This window comes from Amphiura filiformis, chromosome 19, assembly GCF_039555335.1.
Source record: "Amphiura filiformis chromosome 19, Afil_fr2py, whole genome shotgun sequence".
Taxonomy (NCBI): Eukaryota; Metazoa; Echinodermata; class Ophiuroidea; order Amphilepidida; family Amphiuridae; genus Amphiura; species Amphiura filiformis.
Window position 1 is genome coordinate 50,889,137 of NC_092646.1, and position 24,393 is coordinate 50,913,529.

General features: G+C 38.4%; 2 protein-coding genes across 2 annotated transcripts in view; both read left to right on the top strand.

The window, feature by feature from the left end:
• Window positions 1-6,103, top strand: part of LOC140140635 (uncharacterized) — a 73,892-nt gene extending 67,789 nt beyond the window's left edge. Inside the window, exons 4-7 of the mRNA XM_072162392.1 lie at window positions 1,641-1,879; window positions 2,329-3,312; window positions 3,498-4,658; window positions 6,062-6,103. Coding sequence (XP_072018493.1) covers window positions 1,641-1,879; window positions 2,329-3,312; window positions 3,498-4,658; window positions 6,062-6,103 — 2,426 coding nt within the window. The remainder of the gene's footprint in view (window positions 1-1,640; window positions 1,880-2,328; window positions 3,313-3,497; window positions 4,659-6,061) is intronic.
• Window positions 6,104-9,875: 3,772 nt separating this feature from the next.
• The window catches only part of LOC140141440 (DDB1- and CUL4-associated factor 15-like), a 48,037-nt gene continuing 33,519 nt past the window's right edge, over window positions 9,876-24,393 (top strand). Inside the window, exons 1-4 of the mRNA XM_072163297.1 lie at window positions 9,876-9,975; window positions 17,275-17,402; window positions 19,483-19,627; window positions 20,409-20,515. Of these exons, the coding sequence (XP_072019398.1) occupies window positions 9,880-9,975; window positions 17,275-17,402; window positions 19,483-19,627; window positions 20,409-20,515 (476 nt within the window). The 5' untranslated portion in view covers window positions 9,876-9,879. The remainder of the gene's footprint in view (window positions 9,976-17,274; window positions 17,403-19,482; window positions 19,628-20,408; window positions 20,516-24,393) is intronic.

A 24,393-nucleotide genomic window follows, 5' to 3' on the forward strand; every position in this document is an offset into this window, starting at 1 on the left:
TCAACTTCTACTAATTAAGCCTGATGTTTTGTATCATAAGAAATACGATTACAGAAGCTATCCACAATATGTCTACACGTTATAAGCAAAAAATCGTAAGAATACATAACACCTGCGTATGAAGAGATGACGCGATAGCAAGTTCTACAATTAATAACAATTTTGGTAATTCCCGAAATCCTTTGCAAGATAATGAAACTGCGTCATCATCAATGCACACGGTCGACTAGTCGAGTGTGCGCATTAGCTATACGATAGGGATTTTTCCCAAGGAATATCGGGAATGTGTCTATTCGACGAAATAGGGAAGCGAAGAAAGCACTTAAAGGCTTCGAAAACAATACAAGGCGTGGCACTTTAGATTACGATGGGAGTCTATAATATTATTTTATATTGATGCATTGTGTCAGTTCTTAACGATACACAGAAATTTATTATTTGTGATGACGAGGGTGTATCGTTAATGCATTTTCTCTCTTGTCTTGTCGTGTGCCTTGCCTCTAAAAAAACAAGTTTAGTTATGGCAGGGTTTGTATGAAGATGATGCAAAAATTAATTGGCGTAGATTTCTTTTTGACATGGGGGGGGGGTGGAGTTGAAAAAACTTATTGAAGTATAGTAAATCCAGCCTCTTTTGGCAACATGATAAGTTTATGGTACCAAAGTACACGTAGTTCATCAATATCCTTTAAGTAACTTATCAATTAGCTGTCTAAAATACCTGAGTGGAAGAAGGGCCCAACTCCATCAAAACTGTTTTTGAGATATTAAGAAAAAACTTAATATTTGGAAAGGTTTTATAGACAGAATGTTTTCATCTTCAGGGGACCTTTAATACATGAACATACAATATTACATACTGGAGCTGGAGTTGGGCCCTTCTTCCACTAATATACTTGCAAGTGCCAGTTCCGTAAGCAGATGTGTTATAAATAGCTACAGAAATTAGGTAATTATCCATTAAATTGCACAAGTAGAAGCATGTAATATGTTAACAAGAAAGTTTATTGTAGTGAAAAGCAGATTTCATGGATGAACACAATTCCTCTTGAATCCAATATTTGTGGAAGAAGGGCCCAACTCCGTGGAAGACTATTTAGAAAGTGAATTTTGGCTCATCTTTCACACACAAGGAAGAACAGTCTGCTGGCAATAAAATGCTGGGTCTAACTCATTTTTTGTAAAAAATTGGAGTTGGGCCCTTCTTCCACTCAGGTATTCAATTCATCAATGCGTTATCTAATGCTGAGAGCAAGTAGATCATCAATGTCCGGATAGCAAGTACTTCATCAATCGCCATCTACTGTTCCTAATCTACTCAAGTACTCTTCAAGTATGGACAGTGATCATCATTCTTTCAACTCATCTCAGTCATCCATGTCATTGGCCTTCAAATGCATTCAGTATTCAGCTATATTTTTACATGGTTTATGTACTGAATATACTACATGTCCACTATCAGCAGAAACTTGCCAACATCTAGATTCTCTCAATCTGCTCCGTCAACCCTGCATGATCCACCATCATGATATTCCTCTTATTGGACACAAAAAATCTGAAAGAAAACGTTGGGGTAAACGTGGTGGGAAAAAAAGACAGCCTAAGCTTCCCAAAAAATGTTACCTCTCAATTACCAACAGTATTTATGACTAACGCTCAATCTATAGTTAATAAGATGGATGAAGTTGATATTATCTGGCGCCAAGAACAGATTGATATTGGTATCATTAGTGAATCCTGGTTCACCCCTGAACTATCCCCATGCCAAGTAAACATCTCGGGTTACTCCTTGTACTCCCAAAGTAGAGAAGCTTCCCGGGGTGGTGGTGTGGCCATCTATGTTAAGAACGAGATCCCCTCAAAAATGCTTGACATTCAGGTACCGGACGAGCTGGAATGTTTGTGGGTTGAAGTTAGGCCTCACCGATTACCAAGAGGAATATCTGGTATAACTTTCTGTTGCGTTTACATAGTAACTGATTCCCCTTTCCAACCTGTTCTCGAGAAGCACCTTATTGAAACGACCGACCATCTTCGCACTCGTTATCCTGAAATGGGGTTCTGTATTTCTGGTGATTTCAACCGAATGAACATTAATGCTATAACTCGTGGTAATGATCTTAATCAGATAATTACATTTCCTACTCGAGGCCAGGCAACCCTGGATCTCATTCTAACTAATATCCAAACCCATTATTTACCACCATCTGCTCTCTCATCAATTGGTAAAAGTGATCATGCATGTGTTCTATGGAAGCCTAAAAACACCACTGCTAAGAACACAGTTAAGTCCAGGATTACACGGCCTTTTCGTCATGATAATATCAGAGCGTGAGATGGATTCAGGATCAGAGTTGGAGTGAGATCCACGAATGCAATGGTACTCAAAATAAAACGGATGCTCTGTATTCTGTGTTAAACAAGGGTATGGAACTTTACTTTCCTACTAAATTACTAAAAATTCATCAGACTGATAAACCGTGGATCACTCCATGTATAAAGAAACTCATATCAAAACGTCAAGCAGCATTTGAAGCTCATGAAACCTCACAATGGCGCCAGTTGCGTAATGAGGTGAAGAGAGAAATTGAGAAAGCTAAAGTGAATTATAATGCAGACAGAGTGAGAAAGTTGCAAAAGACTGAACCTCGTAAATGGTATCAACAAATCAAGTGTATGCTTAATTCCAGCAATTCTGATCTTGACATGCACATCCCAGGAGTGGATAGGGCTAACCACAAGGCAATGGCTAATGCCATTAATTCCAAGTTTGTGAGCGTGTCCTCCCATGTTAATCCCTTGGATCATTCTGAACTTCTTACCTTCTTGCCCGCTGTGAAACCTGCCCCTGTACTTTATCCATGGGATGTGTATAACGAGCTTAAGAGAGTTAAAACTTCAAAATCAAGTGGCCCGGATGGAATTCCTCCCAAAATCATAAAGGAATTTGCTTATGAACTGAGTGGCCCTTTAACAGATGTGTTCCATTGTTCTTTTGAGGAGGGAATTGTGCCACACCAGTGGAAATCTGCCATTGTTGTCCCCATTCCAAAGCAACACCCACCCAGCATTGATAAAATGAGGCCTATATCACTTACTAATATTTTTGCTAAGGTTGCCGAAGGGTTTTTGGCAAAATGGATTGTGTATGATATTGAGCCATACATAGATATAAATCAATTTGGGAATGTCAGTGGTATATCAACATCCCATTACCTGATCAATCTTGTGCACACACTTTTCCAAGGGTCAGACAAACGCAACAATGTAGGAACGGTAGTCCTCACAGACTTCTCCAAGGCATTTGACCTGGTAAACCACAATATAGCCGTTGAAAAGTTGATTGCTTTGGGCGTCCGGGGGGCTATCGTTCCTTGGGTTTGCAGTTTCCTCAATAATCGCACTCAGTGTGTGAGATATAACCAAACCTTGTCTGATTATGCCCCTTGTGTGCTGGTGTCCCGCAAGGTACCAAACTTGGTCCCATCATTTTCCAGGCTGTCATCAACGACGCTGCTGAAGGTTGCAGTTCTCACTACTGGAAATATGTCGACGATCTCACATTCGTTGAGAACCGTGCATGTAGTGAGAAAGGCAATTTTCAGTCTGATCTTGATGACTTCCTGGACTGGTCTGTAAGTAACCACCTGAAACTCAACCCTGACAAATGTAAAGCCATTCAAATCTGTTTCATGAGAAACCCACCTTCTCATCCCATTCTGAAGATAGGCCATTCATTGCTTTCTTTTGTTTCATCTGCCAAAGTCCTGGGTATCTTCATACAGCAAGATCTTAAATGGGGTGCCCAGGTGGATCACATGTGCAAGTGTTCTAACAAACGCCTCTTCATGCTCCGTTCTCTGAAACGTTTTGGTTTCAACGTTTCGGAGCTGACCACAGTTTACGTTGGTTACATACGTCCCCTATTGGAATACTCTGATGCCATTCCTCCCAAAATCATAAAGGAATTTGCTTATGAACTGAGTGGCCCTTTAACAGATGTGTTCCATTGTTCTTTTGAGGAGGGAATTGTGCCACACCAGTGGAAATCTGCCATTGTTGTCCCCATTCCAAAGCAACACCCACCCAGCATTGATAAAATGAGGCCTATATCACTTACTAATATTTTTGCTAAGGTTGCCGAAGGGTTTTTGGCAAAATGGATTGTGTATGATATTGAGCCATACATAGATATAAATCAATTTGGGAATGTCAGTGGTATATCAACATCCCATTACCTGATCAATCTTGTGCACACACTTTTCCAAGGGTCAGACAAACGCAACAATGTAGGAACGGTAGTCCTCACAGACTTCTCCAAGGCATTTGACCTGGTAAACCACAATATAGCCGTTGATAAGTTGATTGCTTTGGGCGTCCGGGGGGCTATCGTTCCTTGGGTTTGCAGTTTCCTCAATAATCGCACTCAGTGTGTGAGATATAACCAAACCTTGTCTGATTATGCCCCCTTGTGTGCTGGTGTCCCGCAAGGTACCAAACTTGGTCCCATCATTTTCCAGGCTGTCATCAACGACGCTGCTGAAGGTTGCAGTTCTCACTACTGGAAATATGTCGACGATCTCACATTCGTTGAGAACCGTGCATGTAGTGAGAAAGGCAATTTTCAGTCTGATCTTGATGACTTCCTGGACTGGTCTGTAAGTAACCACCTGAAACTCAACCCTGACAAATGTAAAGCCATTCAAATCTGTTTCATGAGAAACCCACCTTCTCATCCCATTCTGAAGATAGGCCATTCATTGCTTTCTTTTGTTTCATCTGCCAAAGTCCTGGGTATCTTCATACAGCAAGATCTTAAATGGGGTGCCCAGGTGGATCACATGTGCAAGTGTTCTAACAAACGCCTCTTCATGCTCCGTTCTCTGAAACGTTTTGGTTTCAACGTTTCGGAGCTGACCACAGTTTACGTTGGTTACATACGTCCCCTATTGGAATACTCTGATGCCATTTGGCATTCAGCGCTCACTGTTAAACAATCAAATACATTTGAGCGAGTCCAAAAAAGGGCATGCAGAATCATTTTGGGTGCTAATTATATTTCGTATGATAATGCAGTTAATGTATGTAAGCTAGACTCTCTCTCTCTCTGCCAGGAGGGAACAACACTCGCTTAAGTTCGCGCAATCGCTTGCTAAATCAGAGCGTACCAACATGTTGCTCCCTCCTAGTAGAAGTGAAGTCCATGGAAGACAGCTGAGAAATGCAGCCCATATCTCCAAATTGCGTGCACGCACAAGCAGATTTGCTGAAAGCCCCATTCCCTGCTAAATTAATCTGTTAAATAAGCAGTAGTAGCTTGTGTGCTGGTGGCTTCCCATTGTGCCCATTTGCATCTCTCTGCTGTTTTTCCATGCCAAGTTGCCTTTTTTTTCTTTTTTTTTGCTTTATAATTATGTGTAATTGATTTCTTTCATAATATTTGTTTATTGTCTCTTGTATAATGCAATTCGGCCGTTTGGCCGCGATGTTGTGCAGGTTAATAAAATCATATCATATCAATACTGTTGATGGCGTTCGTGAATAAGCTATCTATACTGCTTATACTTAGCAATCTAGGGCCTACTGCTTATAGTAAGCAGTTCATCAATGCACAATATACTGCTGATTAGGCCAAAAAAAGACTGTTTGCTTGTCCTCCACCGACCAAACCTAATCTGGAAAATCTGGAAAATAGTTTTTTTTTTTTAACTGTACAAATGAATACCGACTCTAATTTTGGAAATTCCAGAAAAAGTTGTTTTTTTTCTTTTTTTTTTTTTGACATCTCGGAAGTTTTCTTTAGTTTCTACACACTTCTAAACTGTTTAAAAACATGCATGAAGTGGTCTGTAGAAAAATATCGCAATTCACAACTATTTGGGTTATTTATTAAGCTAATTAAAGGCATACGGTCGTGTTTTAGCTGTGACTTTTAAGATTTTTTTTTTTAAATATCCCGACCGACCCAATTCTGAAAATGTTGTAGAGGACAAGCAAACAATCATCTTCTTTTTTTTGGCCTAATAGATATACAGCCTATTTATCAATGTCCTATCTACAGTTGCTAGCAAGTAGTTCATCAATGCGCTATAGCTGCTTCTGATAACAAGTTTTTCATCAATGCCCGATCTACTGCTGATATCAAGTAGTTCATCAATGCGGTATCTACTGATGATAGCAAATAGGTCATCAATGCTCTATCTATTGCTGATAGCAAGTAGTTCATCAATGTCTATCTAGTACTGCTGCTGAGCGCAAAGTAGTTCATCACCAATGTGCTATCTACTGCTAATAGCAAAAAGTTCATGCACCATGATCTACTGCTGATAGTAGGTAGTTCATCAATGTCCTATCTACTGCTGATAGCAAGCAGTTCATCAATGCGCTATCTACTGCTGATAGCAAGTACTTTAAATGTCGGGTTTATATAAAGGGTATAATTATAAAAGGTATAAAACGTTTTCATAACATTCAAAAACATTTTTGATAACTTACTGCATATATTTTAACATCGTTATATAAGTGTTGACAAAATATTTGGCAAAAATGTTTGCAGAAACAAAAAATGTTTTCATACAGAACGTTTTGAAACGTTTTCATGACCTTTATATAACCCGCCATTTAATGTTATTAAAAAGTTTTTACCAAATCCAAAGCCCAAAATATAGCCTGTTTAAAACGTTTTAAAAACGTTTTGTGTTTGCTGGGGAGACAAAGAGGGCCATACAGCCATGTTTGAAATATATAATGATATAAAAATGAGAAAACAACAACAACAACAACAACAACAAAAGAAATATGGAATATATATAAATAGAAAGAACCCCAGAAAGAGAGAAGGACTGAAAAGAAAAGGAAAATATGAAGGCCTACTTCTACATGCTTTATGTTAAAAACAAAGATTTGATCAAAGACGAAATGCCTTTATGCGTTACGTATTTAAAGCGCCCAGTCAGATGTATTTTACACCTGCCAAGCACAAGTCACCCAATTTCGAAAATTGGACGTTGAATGTACACTCTCATGAATATTGATTGGCAACATTTTCCAATATGTCAGCCCTCAAATCGGACACAATAGAACAATAGACCATTCAGTACGTTGCATACACCACTTATGGAATACATGACCTTAATCTTCCACACAGGGATTGTGAATTTTAAAAGGGTTACCTGAAAGGTTGACTCAATTTGAAACCTACACTCCCTGTGTGGAAGATTAAGGTCATGCCTTGTACATGGTGTGTATGGATTTCAACTGCAATAGCCTAATTAGACGCTTAAAAGCTGAATGAAAATTATAGAATAGGCCTACACTTGACCTACCTACTTGACCTGGACACTTGACTATATCAATCGATCAAATGCAAATAAATAAATATTAAAAAAACTAAACTAAATTGAAATTAATTAAAGTATTAAATTAAATTAAATTAAATTAAATTAAATTAAATTAAATTAAATTAAATTAATTTAAATTAAATTAAATTAAATTAATAGGACTATAAAATTAAATTAAATTAAAATTAAAATTAAAATTAAAATTAAAATTAAAATTAAAATTAAAATTAAAATTAAAATTAAAATTAAAATTAAAATTAAAATTTAATTTAATTTAATTTAATTAAAATTAAATAAAATTAAATATATATATAAATTAAGATAAAATAACATCGTTTGATTGCTAGTTTGTTCGTGCGTTCGCATTAATTTAAGAAATTAGCCAGTTCTTTTTTCCATATTTCGTATAATATAGGCCTATAGTTGATGAATGATTTTCATCGACGAAATACTTCCTATCGCTATCAGCAGTAGATAGCGCATTGATGAACTGCTTGCTATCAGCAATAGATAGGGCATTGATAAACCACTTTCTATCAGCAGTAGATAGGGTAGGCCTATTGATGAACTGCTTGCTATCAGCAGTTAGGGCATTGATCATACTGCAGTTACTGTCCGTTTTCCTATACACAATACACAGTGCTCTCACCATTGACGCGTGACCTCTACAAACAGTGTATGTTATAGGTATATGGGCATTGCCTAGTTAACATCACTGTGTGAAAAATAACCAGCCAATATTTAAACTATTCTCCAAACTTCTAGCAAATATATTTCTCTAACATGACCTAACATTACAGCTAGGTTAGATGTTCAGAAGGGGTCGCACTTTCGTAGAATATGAGTGAGGGCAAAGCATAGCTAGCTCATAGCTAGCCAACTCCCCGTGTTAATTGAATGGAGATTTGACCGAAAATATTGGGCTATATTGGTAATGGACCGCTCCGTTCTGAAGGATGCCACAAAAAAAACCGGTACAAGCTACATTTAAACTATTCTATGAAATTCTAGAAAATATAGTTTTGTAACATGTCCTAAATTTTTAGCTAATTTAGGTGTTTGGAGAGGGTCGCACTTTTGTGTTTTAGGAAGGATATGTAAACGACAGATAACACCAAAAATATGAAGAAATTATTTCCAAACCGTGTTAAGTCAGCAATCATTATGTTGCTCATTTTCAAGAACTTGTGCTGGTTTACAAAAAGCAGGCCATTGTCTCATTTCGTGAACAAAGGTACACATACCATTGTTTCCTTTCGTTTCCTTTATAATCGGTTACCCAACTGAAGCTATAATAGGCCTACCAGCTTTATTGCGATATCGCACATGTAAAACAGACACTTGTGCACAACCAGAGAAGATCCGATTTAATCAGTTGAGCTGTTTCAATGAGTGTTATCTTGGTTTAATAGCTTTTAATGGGGTTTAAGTCCTGCAAAGGTCGAGATGAATTCTACTGTAGACATGACTGCATCATGTAAACTACCGTATTTGCTATCAGCAGTAGATAGGGCATTGATGAACTACCTACTATCAGCAGTAGATGGTGCATGAACTTTTGCTATCAGCAGTAGATAGAACATTGGTGACGAAATACTTCCTATCATCAGCAGTAGATGATGAACTGCTTGCTTCAGCAGTAGATAGGGCATTGAGAAACCACTTGCTATCAGCAGTAGATAGCTGATGAACTACTTTCTATCAGCAGTAGATAAGGCATTGATTGCTATTAGCAATAGATAGGGCATTGATAAACTGCTTTCTATCAGCAGTAGATAGCGCATTGATGAACTGCTTATCAACAGTACATGGCGCTTGAACTTTTTGCTATCAGCAGTAGTTAGCACATTGGTGATGAACTACTTTGCGCTCAGCAGTACTATATAGACATTGATGAACTACTTGCTATCCGCAGTAGATAGGGCATTGATAAACTACCGGGTACTTACTATCAGCAATAGATACCGCATTGATGAACTACTTGATATCAGCAGAACTTAGGGCATTGATGAACAACTTGTTATCAGAAGCAGATAGCGCATGATCTACTTGCTATCAACTGTATAGATAGGGCATTGATGAACTACTTGCTACCAGTAATAGATGTCACAGTGAATATAGGCTGTATTATCTATTATCAGCAGTAGTTAGTGCATTGATGAACTGCTCAGTGTGCTTGATATAAGCAGTAGATGGCGATGGGGGGGGGGGCAAAGGTCACAAAAGGTTATTATTACAAACATGAAACATCATTATAACTTAGTAAAGTTGTAAAATCAACCATTATTTTAAGAAGTGAAATAGATATGTATTGTATTGAAAATTCTAACACAAAAGTCAAGTTTTCTCAAAATAACCCAAATGTGGGATAGGTCGTTTTTATATTGAGCCCCTCAATTATTTTGTTTTTTTGTAATTTACTTTATAATAAAAACAAATAAAATAAAAAGTGTTTTTGTGAACTCCAACCCGTGAATTAATATACGGGGTGCTCCTACACGTGAGGAGGAAATTCCTTCAAACAAAACGAAACGAAACGATGGCGGGTAGCTCAATTTCGTTTCCGTGCCTCAGTTCCACGAAAAAGGCTATAAAACCTTCAGTAAATGTGGTCCAAAGACTTTATATGAGACAGGTATGATTTTCTAAACACTCGTTTGTACATAGAGTGTGAGTTGAAAACTTAACTGACGCTTTTTTCCTTTTTTAACATTGATCGATTAGATTTTACAAGAATGGTTGCTGAATTCGGAAGCTCTGTCTCTGATTGCTGTCGGGATTGCTGTCTGTTATCTTAGATCTTATATTGTATACCAGGGGCAGACTTAAGTTTCAGTTTTCTACTGGCCTACCGGGCCAGTGAAATGACAAGTCTACTGACCCTGCAATACATTTACTGGCCCAACTAACAACTTTTTCGGTACTGCAAAAAGTTCAAAATCTAGTTCACATGCACAAAGGTTCACAAAAAGGTAGCGAGATCAACACAATTTCGCCATCTAAACATCATATCTGAAAGCGTGTGAAAAGTACGGAGAAGTACTTGCCATTAAAAGTATTTTTCGAGAGTCATTCATGCATTAATCTTTGGTAGGCATGTTCATAAAATTTTGAAATTTAATAAATTCATCTAAAATTGCTTTCATTAAAAAGAGAATCATTTAAAAGGGCATTTCGTGATCCACTCATCCCCCCACTTTAATCAAAAAAAGTTGAGATTTTTATATCACTGGAAACCTCTGTTTTTATGTACAAAATATTTCTTGCAGATTAATTCGTTTACATACATACATAGGTAGGCATGTTCATAAAATTTTGAAATTTAATAAATTCATCTAAAATTGCTTTCATTAAACAGAGAATCATGTATGTAGGCCTATAATTGGCAATGTTATGAGGAAAAGTATGCTCGCCTGAATGTCCCAAAATGGGCCAAATTGTGTGTCCCAGCATTATCAATGGCTTCCTATGTCATAACATGTGTGTCAGGGTTCCCGTTAAGGGTTTTAAAATGAGCGTCATGTGTGACGCAAGTTTGCTGACAAGATTGAAAAAACTTGCGTCCAGACAGATTTTTGTGCGTCCATCTGAAATTCACGATCAATCATACCGGGAAACGCAACGGCAACCCCTTATTGCTAACACACGTACCCCGGGTCTACCTCATCAAATGTTGATTGTTAAAATAAAATTTTCGCCGTGATATTCCACCTCCAGTCGCAATGATAATTTTTCTCATTTCTGCAGGCCCGTAGCCAGCCCTCCGAGTTAGGGGGTTCGTTTTTGCAGATTTCTGTTAAGTATAACTGATGAGTAATGCCCATGATAGTATCGCGCCATGGAACATGGCGCAGAGGGGGAAATGTCTGAGGGGGATGTTCCCCCTCAGAAATGGGAGAATTTTGAAAAATGAAGTCCCAATTGATCGCATTTGGTGCACAATTTTTACATTATTATCAGAAATATATGGTTTCAATTTATTACTGCAAAGAGGCAAATTAGCACGGTTAAAACAAGAAAAAGTTGCAAATCAGGCATAGGGGTGTCTGAGCTGAAAATGAAGTCCCAATTGAAGGCATGCATGGTGCACCATTTTTACATTATTATCAACATATTGGTTCAATATATTACAGCAAAGACGCAAATTAGTGCGGTTAAAACAAGAAAAAAGTTGCAAATCAGGCGTATAGGGGGTGTTTGAGGGGATGTGCCCCTCAGAATTGGAAGAATTTTGATAAATGAAGTCCCAATTGAAGGCATTTGGTGCATTATTTTTACATTATTATCAGGAATATATATGGATATAATAGCAAAGAGGCAAATTAGCTCGATAAAAACAAGAAAAAATTGTTAATCAGGTGCGTTATTTCATCACAAATATTATCAATTATCTTAATTTCCTATGTTATATCACTCCCTTCATCTCTGAACTAAGCTTTCTCGGTTATCGTTTTTTTGCACACCAAATAATTTTTTTTAAATCTTCAAATCTAGATGAGATAAAGAGGCAAATAATGACTCTGCTGTATTTATAGCATTAAATTAAGTCATAGGCCTACATAAACTGGGCGTCGGGGATTTTTCAAATCGTCCCGCTAATCTGAGCCTAAAATTAATAGGAAAAGTCTTGCCAAGCGAGAAAAATAACAATTTTGTGCTAAAATGGCCATTTCAACCACATTTCCCATGTTCTCCTTTTTTTGTGTCAATATTTTAGGGGGTTCGATCGAACCCATCGAACCCCCCCTGGCTACGGGCCTGTTTCTGCATCAGTTTTTGTCCGAAACATGGTCAGAAACAGCTGCAAAAACATGCGCAAAGTCTGTCAATCTTTAGCAAATTTTCGTACTTTTACTTCGGGTTTTACTTTTACTTGATCCACGTGTTGTTGATGATGCTATAAAAGCTAAAACACGCGCTGCCACAAATATTACAAAAAAAGGTTATCATTTGGATTTTGTCTTTAAAATTGCTTTTATTCATCGTAACAATAATACTAATAAATGAAACGTAGATTATTTATATGAAAAAATAAACTGAAAATATTAAAAACTGAATATTGTCAGGTTGTGATAAATAACTAAATAAACATTAACTGCACGTCGTCAGTTCAGCATGCTTTGTAAACAAACAATTGCATCAATTGGGACTTTCCCCATCAAACAGCGATCGCGACGGAAAGCATGCAAAAAGTGCACGATTTCCTGACGTTGCATTTACAAATATTGCAGAATTTACTTCAATTCTTAGCAGGTTGGTCAAAATTTTGGGGCTTTTTTATTATCGTAAAAATAAAACAATTTCTTATTTTTATCATCAATTAATGATTAAATTTGAAGTTTTGTCTGCGTCCACATGGACGCATAAAATACTTGATTAGCCATGTGAACTTGCGCCCAAATTTGTAAAATACGCGTCTGGACGCAATGACGCACACTAACGGGAAGCCTGATGTACTTTATGGCTAAATTTTTGAGCACGAAGGGCCATTTTACAAAACTTTCGCAAATGTTTCATGAAATGTGGCTTTCATTACTTGATAGTATCAAATATTATTCAAATGCAGATTTTTAAAAAATCATGCTACATTGGAGTTTTGAGGGTCAAAATCCAAATTTTCTTCATTTTCCTATTGGATTACACAGTTAAGACAGGATCTTGGTGCACAAGTAAGCTTAATGAAGCCCACCCTCACATGTTCAAAATGTGATCATGTCTAACATAGGCCTACATATGACACGGTTTCAGATTTGAAGCAGGTTTGACTGCCAAAAATGGCAAAATATAAAGTTTCAAAAAATATTGTTTTAAATATGTTTTCTAGACTGAAATTTTGTGCAGAATTCATTTCTGAAGTCAGAAATGCACAATCTGTCATTGTTTTCCTGATATGAGCATTACAGTAGAGGCATATGCTTTTGACGGAAATAAAAATGTGAGATCCATAAGTGACAACATCATCACAACATATTTGAACTCTATTGGCACACTTATAACGTCTCTGCAAGGCTCACACATGTTGTAGTGCATGTCTGACATCTGATTGGTGCACACACGTTGAATATAGGTCACATGATTGCGCAATATTACAGGTACTAATTGTTCCCGATTTTGCTCAAAAATGGGGTGGCGAGTCAATTTGATAACAAAATTAGAACTCAAAAAATATGCATTTTAGCACAAGTTTGATACTATATCCCTGTAGTACTGTATCATATGGGAATAACTGATTATTTTTTCTGAAGTCAGAAATGCAAAATCTGTCATTGTTTTCCTGATATGAGCATTACAGTAGAGGCATATGCTTTTAACTGAAATAAAGATATGAGATCCATAAATGACAACAGCATCACAACATATTTGAACTCTATTGGCACACTTATAAAGGCTCTGCAAGGCTCACATCATGTTGTAGTGCAAGTCTGACATCTGATTGGTGCACACACATTGAATATAGGTCACATGATTGCGCAATATTACAGGTACTAATTGTTCCCGATTTTGCTCAAAAATGGGGTGGTGAGTCAATTTGATAAAAAAATTAGAACTCAAAAAATATGCATTTTAGCACAAGTTTGGTACTATTATATATCCCTGTAGTAATGTATCATGGGAATAACTGATTAGTTTTTTAAACATGTCGCCCTCATATTTTTTTTTTTTGATTTTTCGAAATGCCAAATTTTACGTAATTTACAGATGTCACAAATTGATAAAAAAATTAGAAAAGAAAATTGAGAAGGAATGGAAAGATATTAATGTTATACCTAGGAACTTAGGAAGTAGGAACTTATACTGTGCATAACTGATTAGTTTTTCAAGCCTATAGCTCTTGTAGTTTTCTTGTAATCCCGACTTTTATAAATGGCGGGAATTTTTACACACATCAAAATTTTAAGGGGTAGGGGAAACATTTTTACATTTTGCAAGTCTTTCCCTTAGTTAAAATGAACAAAGTTAGGTATCAAATGAAAGCCCATTCAATACTGCATAGACTGGTAGGTCAACCATTACTGTAGCACCTTCCTATCAAGAGTTATGATTTTTCAAATCAATTTTTTTGCCGAAAACGGCTTATTTTGGCATGTCAATTGTCACGAGGCATGTCATATTTGAATGATTCTGGCGTGCAAATGATTAAGTCAATCACAAAACAAATACCTGAATCCATCAAATAGTACCCTCAGCTGATATGTTAACATTTTAAAGGGCCATATCTATGTATATTGTAGACTCTATGAGTATACAAAGTTGGCATGTGAAAATTTTGTCACCCAAAAGTGTGTTTTTCGGGCAAAATCGCCACAAATCAACATTTTATAGCAAAACGATGTACGATGCACGCGTTTTGACCAAAAAATCATGTTCTACAAACAATTTTACCCTAGAAAAGACACCTTAGAAATTAAATATAGCTATTTTCACTCTGGGGTGAATTTTTACACACTTTGGCAGTGAAACCTGCTTCAAATCTGAGACCATGTCATATACGAATTTATATTGCGCCTTATCATCAAATATCAAGGCGCATTACAAAAGACTTAAACTACAAAAGACTTACGCTACAAAAAACATGGAATATAAACAAAAACAATATTATGCAACAGGAAATAAATGTGATTTGAGGAGTTCTTTGAACCGGTTTAGGGTGGGGGCCTCACGGATATGCTGTGGAAGAGTATTCCATATCCGTGGGCCAGCAACATGGAAAGCCTGATCCCCTAGGCAGCGGTTTGTATGGAATGTGGAGTTTGGTTGTATCAAGAGAAGAACGAAGCAAATGATGTCTGGTGTTAACAGATGAATAAAGGTGAACATAATCCTGCAAATAAGTTGGAGCTAACCCATGCACACACTGAAATATGATGGTGAGAAGTTTAAACTTTATGCGTTAGCAAAGATATCGTGAAATTTGAATTTCGTTCTGGTGCACCAGAACGAAATTACAACGCATTGTCTATGGAGCAGACACATAATCATGCATAACTCGCATGAACGCAAAATCGGAATCAACTGAAATTTTGGGAATAGGTTTTTTAAGTGGACTCTGCTTGGCGTATGTCCAACGCAGTCTAGGCGCATTCGATTTGTTGTTCACGCCAGCAAATGTGGTGTAAACAAAACAAAAATTTGCAGTCAAAATGCCACTTAGATTTTTTAATTATTTTGAATTTTGGCGCACTGAAAGCAGACATTATTTATTGGTGCAAAAAGATGCATATTTAGACCATGCACCAGATACAGCTTTTACCAGCGTGAAAGTCTTACCGTTTTAAAATATAAGGACATTTTGTGCATAATTTTGACATTTTTTTACTAAAACGTCGATTTCTCAGAGTTCACTTTTGACAATATTGCACGATTTTTGTGACAAGATAACTCGAAAATATGCAAGCAAAAGGTAAACTTTTTGCACTATCGTTTAGAGTACATCAAAGCCTAGGGAAGGTTTTCTCATTTTTTCAAAATATTTGTTTTTAACAAAAATATACACCATTCTGTGCAATTTTTAGCTTAGAGTGACAAAATTGCTTTTTTCACATGTTTTTCAACATGGGATTCCTTGACTCATTTCCTTTCCAAAAATGTATAGTTTTATATACTTTTGACATACAATTCAGAAATAATGATGCTCGAAAAGGTCCATGTTCTCTCCCATTACACTGGCCTTAAGACAGGATCTTGGATCACAAGTAAGCTTAATGAAGCCCCCTCACATGTTCAAAATGTGATCATGTCTATCTTTGGGCTAATGAAAGTTGATTCCCAGTTTCCTGTTACATAGTTTTTCATGACTGGGTAGGTGACTGTTTCATTATTCATTATTTTCAAACTTTCATTATCAGTGCAAAGTTAATTACGGAATGCTATGTTTTGAGGTCCAAATAAAATAATTAAGTATAGTAATGACCTAGTTCCAATAATTGGAACTAGCTCACGGCTCCTGACATGTAGCTGAATCAATTGAATACCTGAATAAGGGCCCAACTCCATCAAAAATGTTTTTGAGATATTAAGAAAAAACTAAACATTTGGAAAAGATTTATAGGCAGAATGTTTTCATCTTCAGGGGAGTGGGGACCTTTAATACATGAACATAGAGTATTCCATACATTCCAAGTTATATACCATGTTTCCATGGTAACGGAACTAGTCTTAATACGAGCTGGGGTTGGCCCTTCTTCCACTAAATATGTACTGCAAGCAGTGTTCGAAATAAGCACTTATTTAAATCCTCTTGTCCTCTTCTCCAAAAATCACTGGGGACAACCATATTGAGATATGTACATTTATCCTCTGGACAACCACTATATTTTACCTCTTAAATATGACACATTTTGGGGACAACCAAAATGTTTTGAGGACATGCAGAACTTATGCTTTGGTTGTCCTTGGGACAACCTCCATATTTTCCGTATTTCAGACACTGACTGCAAGTGCCAGTTCCGTAAGCAGATGTGTTATAAATGGCTTCAGAAATTACTAAAATACTCCCTACACGGCTGGCTGCATAAGCCCTTGAGTGAAGGTGAATCCTGACCTTATAAATAATTAAGTGAAGAAAGATGAATGCTTGAGGAGGGTGGGTCTAAGCTTGAAACTGATGCCTTCATTATAGTATTATTGATCTCTCCTAACTGCACTAACTACATAATGTGGAGTCAGAACACAAACAAGTTCACCCCTTAATTCAAAGTTTACCGCGCTCATGGGTAAATAATCCAGCGGGGGGGGGGGGGGTTAAACTATCTATTTTGCCCTCCACCATGAGTGACACACAAGAATGGCAGCTCGTCGACTCTCTTTGGGTCTAATCTCATTGCTAACACATGGCTATTGGTCGCCAAATATGATATTTGTTTTTACAATATATGTGATTTTGTATGTTGGCTTTTCATTTGTAACATAGTTTCCCTGTCTTCCTCATGAACAGCTACGAGGACACCTTAGACCCACACGCCATTCCTACCCAGTATGCCGTTCTCTGTTTGGTAAGATTCCAGGAAGGTTGGGGATTCCTCTGAAGCAGATTGTTGATGCCAACGCTTTACATGAAGAAGGGTAAGTCCACAAACACTTGATGGTGTTATAATGATATTATTATAATATGCTCCAACAACAAAAACATCTGAGTTAATATACACCAGGCCTTGCTGTGTGCATTTTAAAGGAGAGTAGTAAATCACTCGCTAGCATGATGCTAGGCGAATGGTCGAATCGGTCTCTAGGTCTGAAAGATCATTCATACCAATATAAAACACTTACGCACTGTTGTCAGGGATTAAGGCGAATTACGATAAATCAATACATTCAGAGTGCTGAAACTTTTATTACTATACATTGGAATCAATTTTGGGTTTTTCGCATCAGTGAGTGATATTTATTTTCTATGGCAAGTGGAAAATCGCTCACTAGAAATTGATTTTTTGCGAGCGAGTGCGATCGTTCGCCTCAAACGGCAAGGCCTGTACACATTATTTTATGTACGAATTTCCTGACAAACTGTATCGTATAATGATGATCTGTAAAAGTTCACCAGTTTGGTTATGTTAACCCCTTGGATACTACTGGTCATCTAACAGCATTTCCGATTGGTTGATAACTTGAAATGTTCATATCAATTGCCAATTATGACTAAGCTTTAAACTATTTATGATGAAACTTGCATTTGCATAATGATCTTAATTAATACCCTCCTTGATTGGTTCAAAATTGGACATAATATTCATTTTGACCAATCGGCAGGTAGTTGTCATGGGGTTAAATAAAATTGAAAGCAAACAAAAACTATGTGTCTTACACATCGTCGTCGTCGTCGATCTACTCATATCTGAGTATTCGTGACCTTTCTGATGAAGTTTCTCCACTCATGTCGATCTTGTGCTTTGGTGTAACAGCTGTAAATTGACATTTTGGTTAACGTAAACAATTCCATCTGTCCACCTGAGTCTCTGTCTTCCTCTGCTTCTCTTCCCTCAACTTTTCCGAACATTATCACTTTCTCTAGATTGACTCCTTCTCGCCTGGCAACATGTCCAAAATACTGTAACTTCTGTTTCCTCACTGAGTTGATGAGTGAGACTTTCTCTCCTATTTCATGCCGAACACTCTCATTTGTCCTTTTGGCGGTCCATGGGATGCATAGAAGTTTTCTCCAGCACCACATCTCAAACGCTTCAATCCTTCTTTGATCTGCCGCATTGATCACCCACGTTTCACACGCATATGTTGCGATTGGGAAAATCAAAGAGGAGACAAGTCTAATCTTTGTTGACTTGCTGATGCTTCTGTCCTTCCATAACTTGTGCATGGTGCACATTGATGTTTTTGCCATTGCTATCATGCGACGTCTGATCTCAGTAGAGCATCCGCCTTGGTTTGAAATCATGGATCCAAGGAAGTTGAACTGTTTGATAACCTCAATTGCTTGGTTTCCTGCATGAATAGTGGTGTTCTCTTCTTGTTGGTTGATGACCATCACCTTGGTTTTGCTTACATTTAGAAAAAGCCCAAAGTTTTCACTCTCCATTCTCACTCTTTCAATCAGGTCCTCAAGTCTTACACATACCCAGACAGAAAACAAAATCATAGGTGGTAAACTTTTCCAAGGTCATCTTCATCCAGTAGCGTAGTGAACAAGTGGTGGTGGTGGAGGGGGCAAAGTGTCTCCCTGGCACTGACAACAATGAAAGAGAAAAGTGCACCCCTGGCAAGAAATGAAAAAGAAGATCGGGAAGCTGCCAAAGGAAAGGGAAAAGGAACCCCGTTTCCCACTAAAATTCATGCTGATGGGCCAAAATAGTGTAAAATACCAATTTTTGTGCACATTCCCAATAAAGCCCTTTTTGGAAGCTACTCTCTAAAAAAAGCCGGTATAATGTATATATCCAGCCGATAATACCGGGTCTAAATGATGCAACAGGGATTTGTTTGTTCCCCCCCTCACCAAAACCGGGAAGAAATTTCTATTCTCCCCCCTCCCTGACTAAGAAAGCTGGCTACGCCCCTATCTTCATTTGGGTTTCGTCACTTGTCAACAAAGATATTCAACTGGATCCATCACACTAACTTGCTTAGTCTCCTTTCTGATTCTTTGCTTACATTGACTTTATTTCTTCTCTTACTTTCTGTATACTTGCAGTCATGTATTCCTAGGATTCTCCAAGGATGGTCAGTTTGTATTGTCATACACTCTCAATGTCCATGCCGATGACCATACTGCGTATCCAGTCTATGTGTACAAATTATATTGGTGGCGCTTCAGGGACAATCAGCCTATGCAGAAGGTATGTATCAGAAGGGTTAAGAGGCAGAACACAATACTGTATAAATGTGACCATTCACCACAAAGTGGTAGTAAAGTCGGCTCTAGGTCATTTTCTGTTTATTGCAGATTGGGAAAGAATGCACTTTCAGCTTTAAAATGACACCTCAACTAGCTTCATCGGACATCTGAAAGTGAAGTATGGTTCATCAAAGGTCAAATTCCTAATATATTTTACATAGAAATCCATATACTGTTTTTGATTGTATCTCAAAATGGAAAATGCCGACTTTACGACCAGTTTGTGGTGGATGGGCACAAATGGTAATTGTCTCGAGGGTTTTATTTTTGCGAGATGTTGTGTGGCGAATTTAGCAAGACACAAATGTTCGCATGTCATGAATTGGGCATCTTTTGTGTAACATAATGTAAAATGAGAAAAACATCACCAATTTTGATTCACTTCAACACAACTTTTAATGAATTAGACAATAATAACAGCGCACAGTCTATTTTGAGGTCATTGTGGGAAAGTGGAGGGCTTTGTTTTGGGTCGAGGTATTTTCCCGAGGACACAGTAGCGCCGGAGGAAAAATACCGATAATAATAATTAGCTTACTAGATTAGCATATAAATATAAATACATGGGGGTTTCTTTCAAGTAAATATATTTAACAGAAAACATAATTTATAGTATGTAATAATTAAAGTATGTATTAAAAAATTATATAATTAGAAACCTGCTGAAATTAACGATTTGATTGGGCTTTCAGTAATACCTAGATTTGTTTCATGCATGACAGGTATCAGAAGTGCGATTGTTTGGAGAAGAGGAAGATATACAGCAAGATTTATACCTGGCTGTGTGCTCCTGGCCCACTGATGCATCTAAAGTAATGGTCTATGGATGGTATGTATTATGTAACATTATTACTCAGTATATATACAGCAAGATTTATACCTGGCTGTGTGCTCCTGGCCCACTGATGCATCTAAAGTAATGGTCTATGGATGGTATGTATTATATAACATTATTACTCAGTAGATATACAGCAAGATTTATACCTGGCTGTGTGCTCCTGGCCCACTGATGCATCTAAAGTAATGATCTATGGATGGTATGTATTATCTATATAATAATACTGGTAGTCTGTGACTCTGTGCCTCTGTCTGTCTGTCCGCCTATTTTCTCGGAGACTAGGGGTCGCACGTTCCTCAAACTTGATGGGTGGGTGCGTCTTGACCCAGGACAGAACAAGTTTGTATTAGTTAGTGGGTCAAGGTCACCAGAGGTCATCTAGGGGTCAAATTAGTAAAGACTGTCATATGGGCATGCAACTTGGTGGGTAGGTGCATCTTGACCTAAGACGGAACAAGTTTGTATTGGTTAGTGGGTCAAGGTCACCCAGGGGTCATCTGAGGTCAAATTAGTAAAAACTGTTTTCTGCCTATTTTCTCGGAGACTAGGGGTAGCACGTTCCTCAAACTTGGTGGGTGGGTGCATCTGGACCTCAGACAGAACAAGTTTGTTTCTGTCAGTGGGCGAAGATCACCCGAGGTCATCCAGGGGTCATCTGAGGTCAAATTAGTAAAAACTGTCGTATGGGCATGAAACTTGGTGGGTACAGTCAACTTTTATAGTCAAATTTTTGGAAGGTCATTTTGGGGTCACCCAAGGTCAAATTACTAAAAACTCTCATATGGGCATGAAACGTGGTTGGTACAGTCAACATTTTAGAGCCAAATTTTGCAAGGTCATTTCGAGGTCACAACAAGGGGTCATCTGAGGCCAAATTAATAAAACTGTCCTATGGGCATAAAACTTGGTGAGTACAGTCACCATCAGCCAGGTAATCACGACAGCCGAGAACCGCCAAATACGGGTAACCGCCTAGTCTTACTATAATTCACCAGAATCTGTCTGTTTGTGTGTTTGTGTGTCTGTTTGTCTGTCCGCCTCTTTTCTCGGAGACCGGGGGTCGCACGTTCCTCAAACTTGGTGGGTGGGTGCAGCTTGGTATGAGGAAGAACGAGTTTATATTGGTTAGTGGGTCAAGGTCACCCAAGGTCATCCAGGGGTCAAATTAGTAAAAACTGTTTTTCTCGGAGACTGGGGTCGACGTTGCTCAAACTTGACGGTGGGTGCGTCTTGACCGGGACAGAACGAGTTTGTATTGGTTAGTGGGTCAAGGTCACCAGAGGTCATCTAGGGTCAAATTAGTAAAAACCGTTTTCTCGGAGACTGGGGGTCGCATACGTTCCTCAAACTTGACGGGTGGGTGCGTCTTGACCCGGGACAGAACGAGTTTGTATTGGTTAGTGGGTCAAGGTCACCAGAGGTCATCTAGGGGTCAAATTAGTAAAAACTGTCATATGGGCATGAAACTTGGTGGGTAGGTGCATCTTGATCTAAGACGGGTGGGTGCGTCTTGACCCGAGACAGAACAAGTTTGTATTGGTTAGTGGGTCAAGGTCACCCAAGGTCATCCAGGGGTCAAATTCGTAAAAACTGTTTTTCTCGGAGACTGGGGTCGCACGTTCCTCAAACTTGACGGGTGGGTGCGTCTTGACCCGGGACAGAACAAGTTTGTATTGGTTAGTGGGTCAAGGTCACCCAGGGTCATCTGAGGTCAAATTAGTAAAAACTGTCGTATGGGCATGAAACTTGGTGGGTACAGTCAACATTTAGAGTCACATTTTTGGAAGGTCATTTTGGGGTCATCCAGGGGTCATCTGAGGTCAAATTAGTAAAAAATGTCGTATGGGCATGAAACTTGGTGGGTACAGTCAACTTTTAGAGTCAAATTTTGGACGGTCATTTTGGGGTCATCAAGGTCAAATTACTAAAACTGTCATATGGGCATGAAACGTGGTGGGTACAGTCAAATTTTGGAAGGTTATTTTGAGGTCACAAGGGGTCATCTGAGGTCAAATTAGTAAAAACTGTCCTATGGGCATAAAACTTGGTGAGTAGTCACTATCAGCCAGGTAATCGCGATAGCCGAGAACCGCCAAATACGGGTAACCGCCTAGTCTATATAATAATAGGCATCGTCTGTCTGTCTGTCTATCTGTGTGTCTGTCTGTCCGCCTATTTTCTTGGAGACTAGGGGTCGCACGTTCCTCAAACTTGGTGGGTGGGTGCAGCTTGACCCCATACAGAATGAGTTTGTATTGGTTAGTGGGTGAAGGTCACCCAAGGTCATCCAGGGGTCAAATTAGTAAAAACTGTCATATGGGCATGCAACTTGGTGGGTAGGTGCATCTTGACCTAAGACGGAACAAGTCTGTATTGGTTAGTGGGTCAAGGTCACCCAGGGGTCATTTGAGGTCAAATTAGTAAAAGCTGTTTTCCGCCTATTTTCTAGGAGACTAGGGGTCGCACGTTCATCAAACTTGGTGGGTGGGTGCATCTGGACCTCAGACAGAACAAGTTTGTTTCAGGTTAGTGGGCCAAGATCACCCGAGGTCATCCAGGGGTCATCTGAGGTCAAATTAGTAAAAACTGTCGTATGGGCATGAAACTTGGTGGGTACAGTCAACTTTTAGAGTCAAATTTTTGGAAGGTCATCCGGGGTCACCCAGGGGTCATCTGAGGTCAAATTAGTAAAAAATATCGTATGGGCATGAAACTTAGTGGGTACAGTCAACTTTTAGAGTCAAATTTTTGGCAGGTCATTTTGGAGTCATCTGGGATCATCCAAGGTCAAATTACTAAAAACTCATATGGGCATGCAACGTGGTGGGTACAGTCAACATTTAGAGCCAAAATTTGGAACTAGGTCCTTTTGAGGTCACAAGGGGTCATCTGAGGTCAAATTAGTAAAAACTGTCCTATGGGCATAAAACTTGGTGAGTACAGTCACCATCAGCCAGGTAATCGCGCCAGCCGAGAACCGCCAAATACGGGTAACCGCCTAATACGGGTAACCGCCTAGTATAACATTATTACTCAGTAGATGTACAGCAAGATTTATACCTGGCTGTCTGCTCCTGGCCCACTGATGCATCTAAAGTAATGGTCTATGGATGGTATGTATATATAACATTATTACTCAGTAGATATACAGCAAGATTTATACCTGGCTGTGTGCTCCTGGCCGACTGATGCATCTAAAGTAATGGTCTATGGATGGTATGTATTATATAACATTCTTAGTCAGTGTGGAGGTGTAGAAAAACAAATTTTGCAAGGGGCTATGGAAGGCCGGACGAGGAAGAGGGCGTCCACCAACATCTTGGACAAATGGCGTGAAGCTGGTTTCTAACCAAGGAATGCAAGGTGCAACGCACTTGGCAACAGATCGAGTGAGATGGCGTACTCTTGTGAAGACCACAGCAGCGCTACACAGCGCCATCTGACAGAGAGAGACATAATATCAGCCGGAGTGGTCTAGTTCATACACATAATCTGATTGGACAATCGCAATTTTTCAAATGTTGTCTATCACGCGGTAGACAACCCCACGTCATCATGAGTATTGATAACGCGTAACATGCTTGTAGACTTGCGCACATGTGTATAGCAGGTTGCATATGTAGACCTAGTGTATAATACATTGTATTTGTACACACTTGCAGTGAAGACATGAGGTTGTAAATAAATTTCATTTGCCTTAGAGTTTAACGTTCTCAATAACAGCTAATTTGTGATCATCAATGTAAAGATCTACATGTGGGGTAGCTTTCTTACCAAAATAAACTTGCATGGCCTGACATTTTGGAGGGTTGAACTTCCAATTTATTATTCTTAGACCACTCATACAGTTCATCAAGATTCTCTGTATT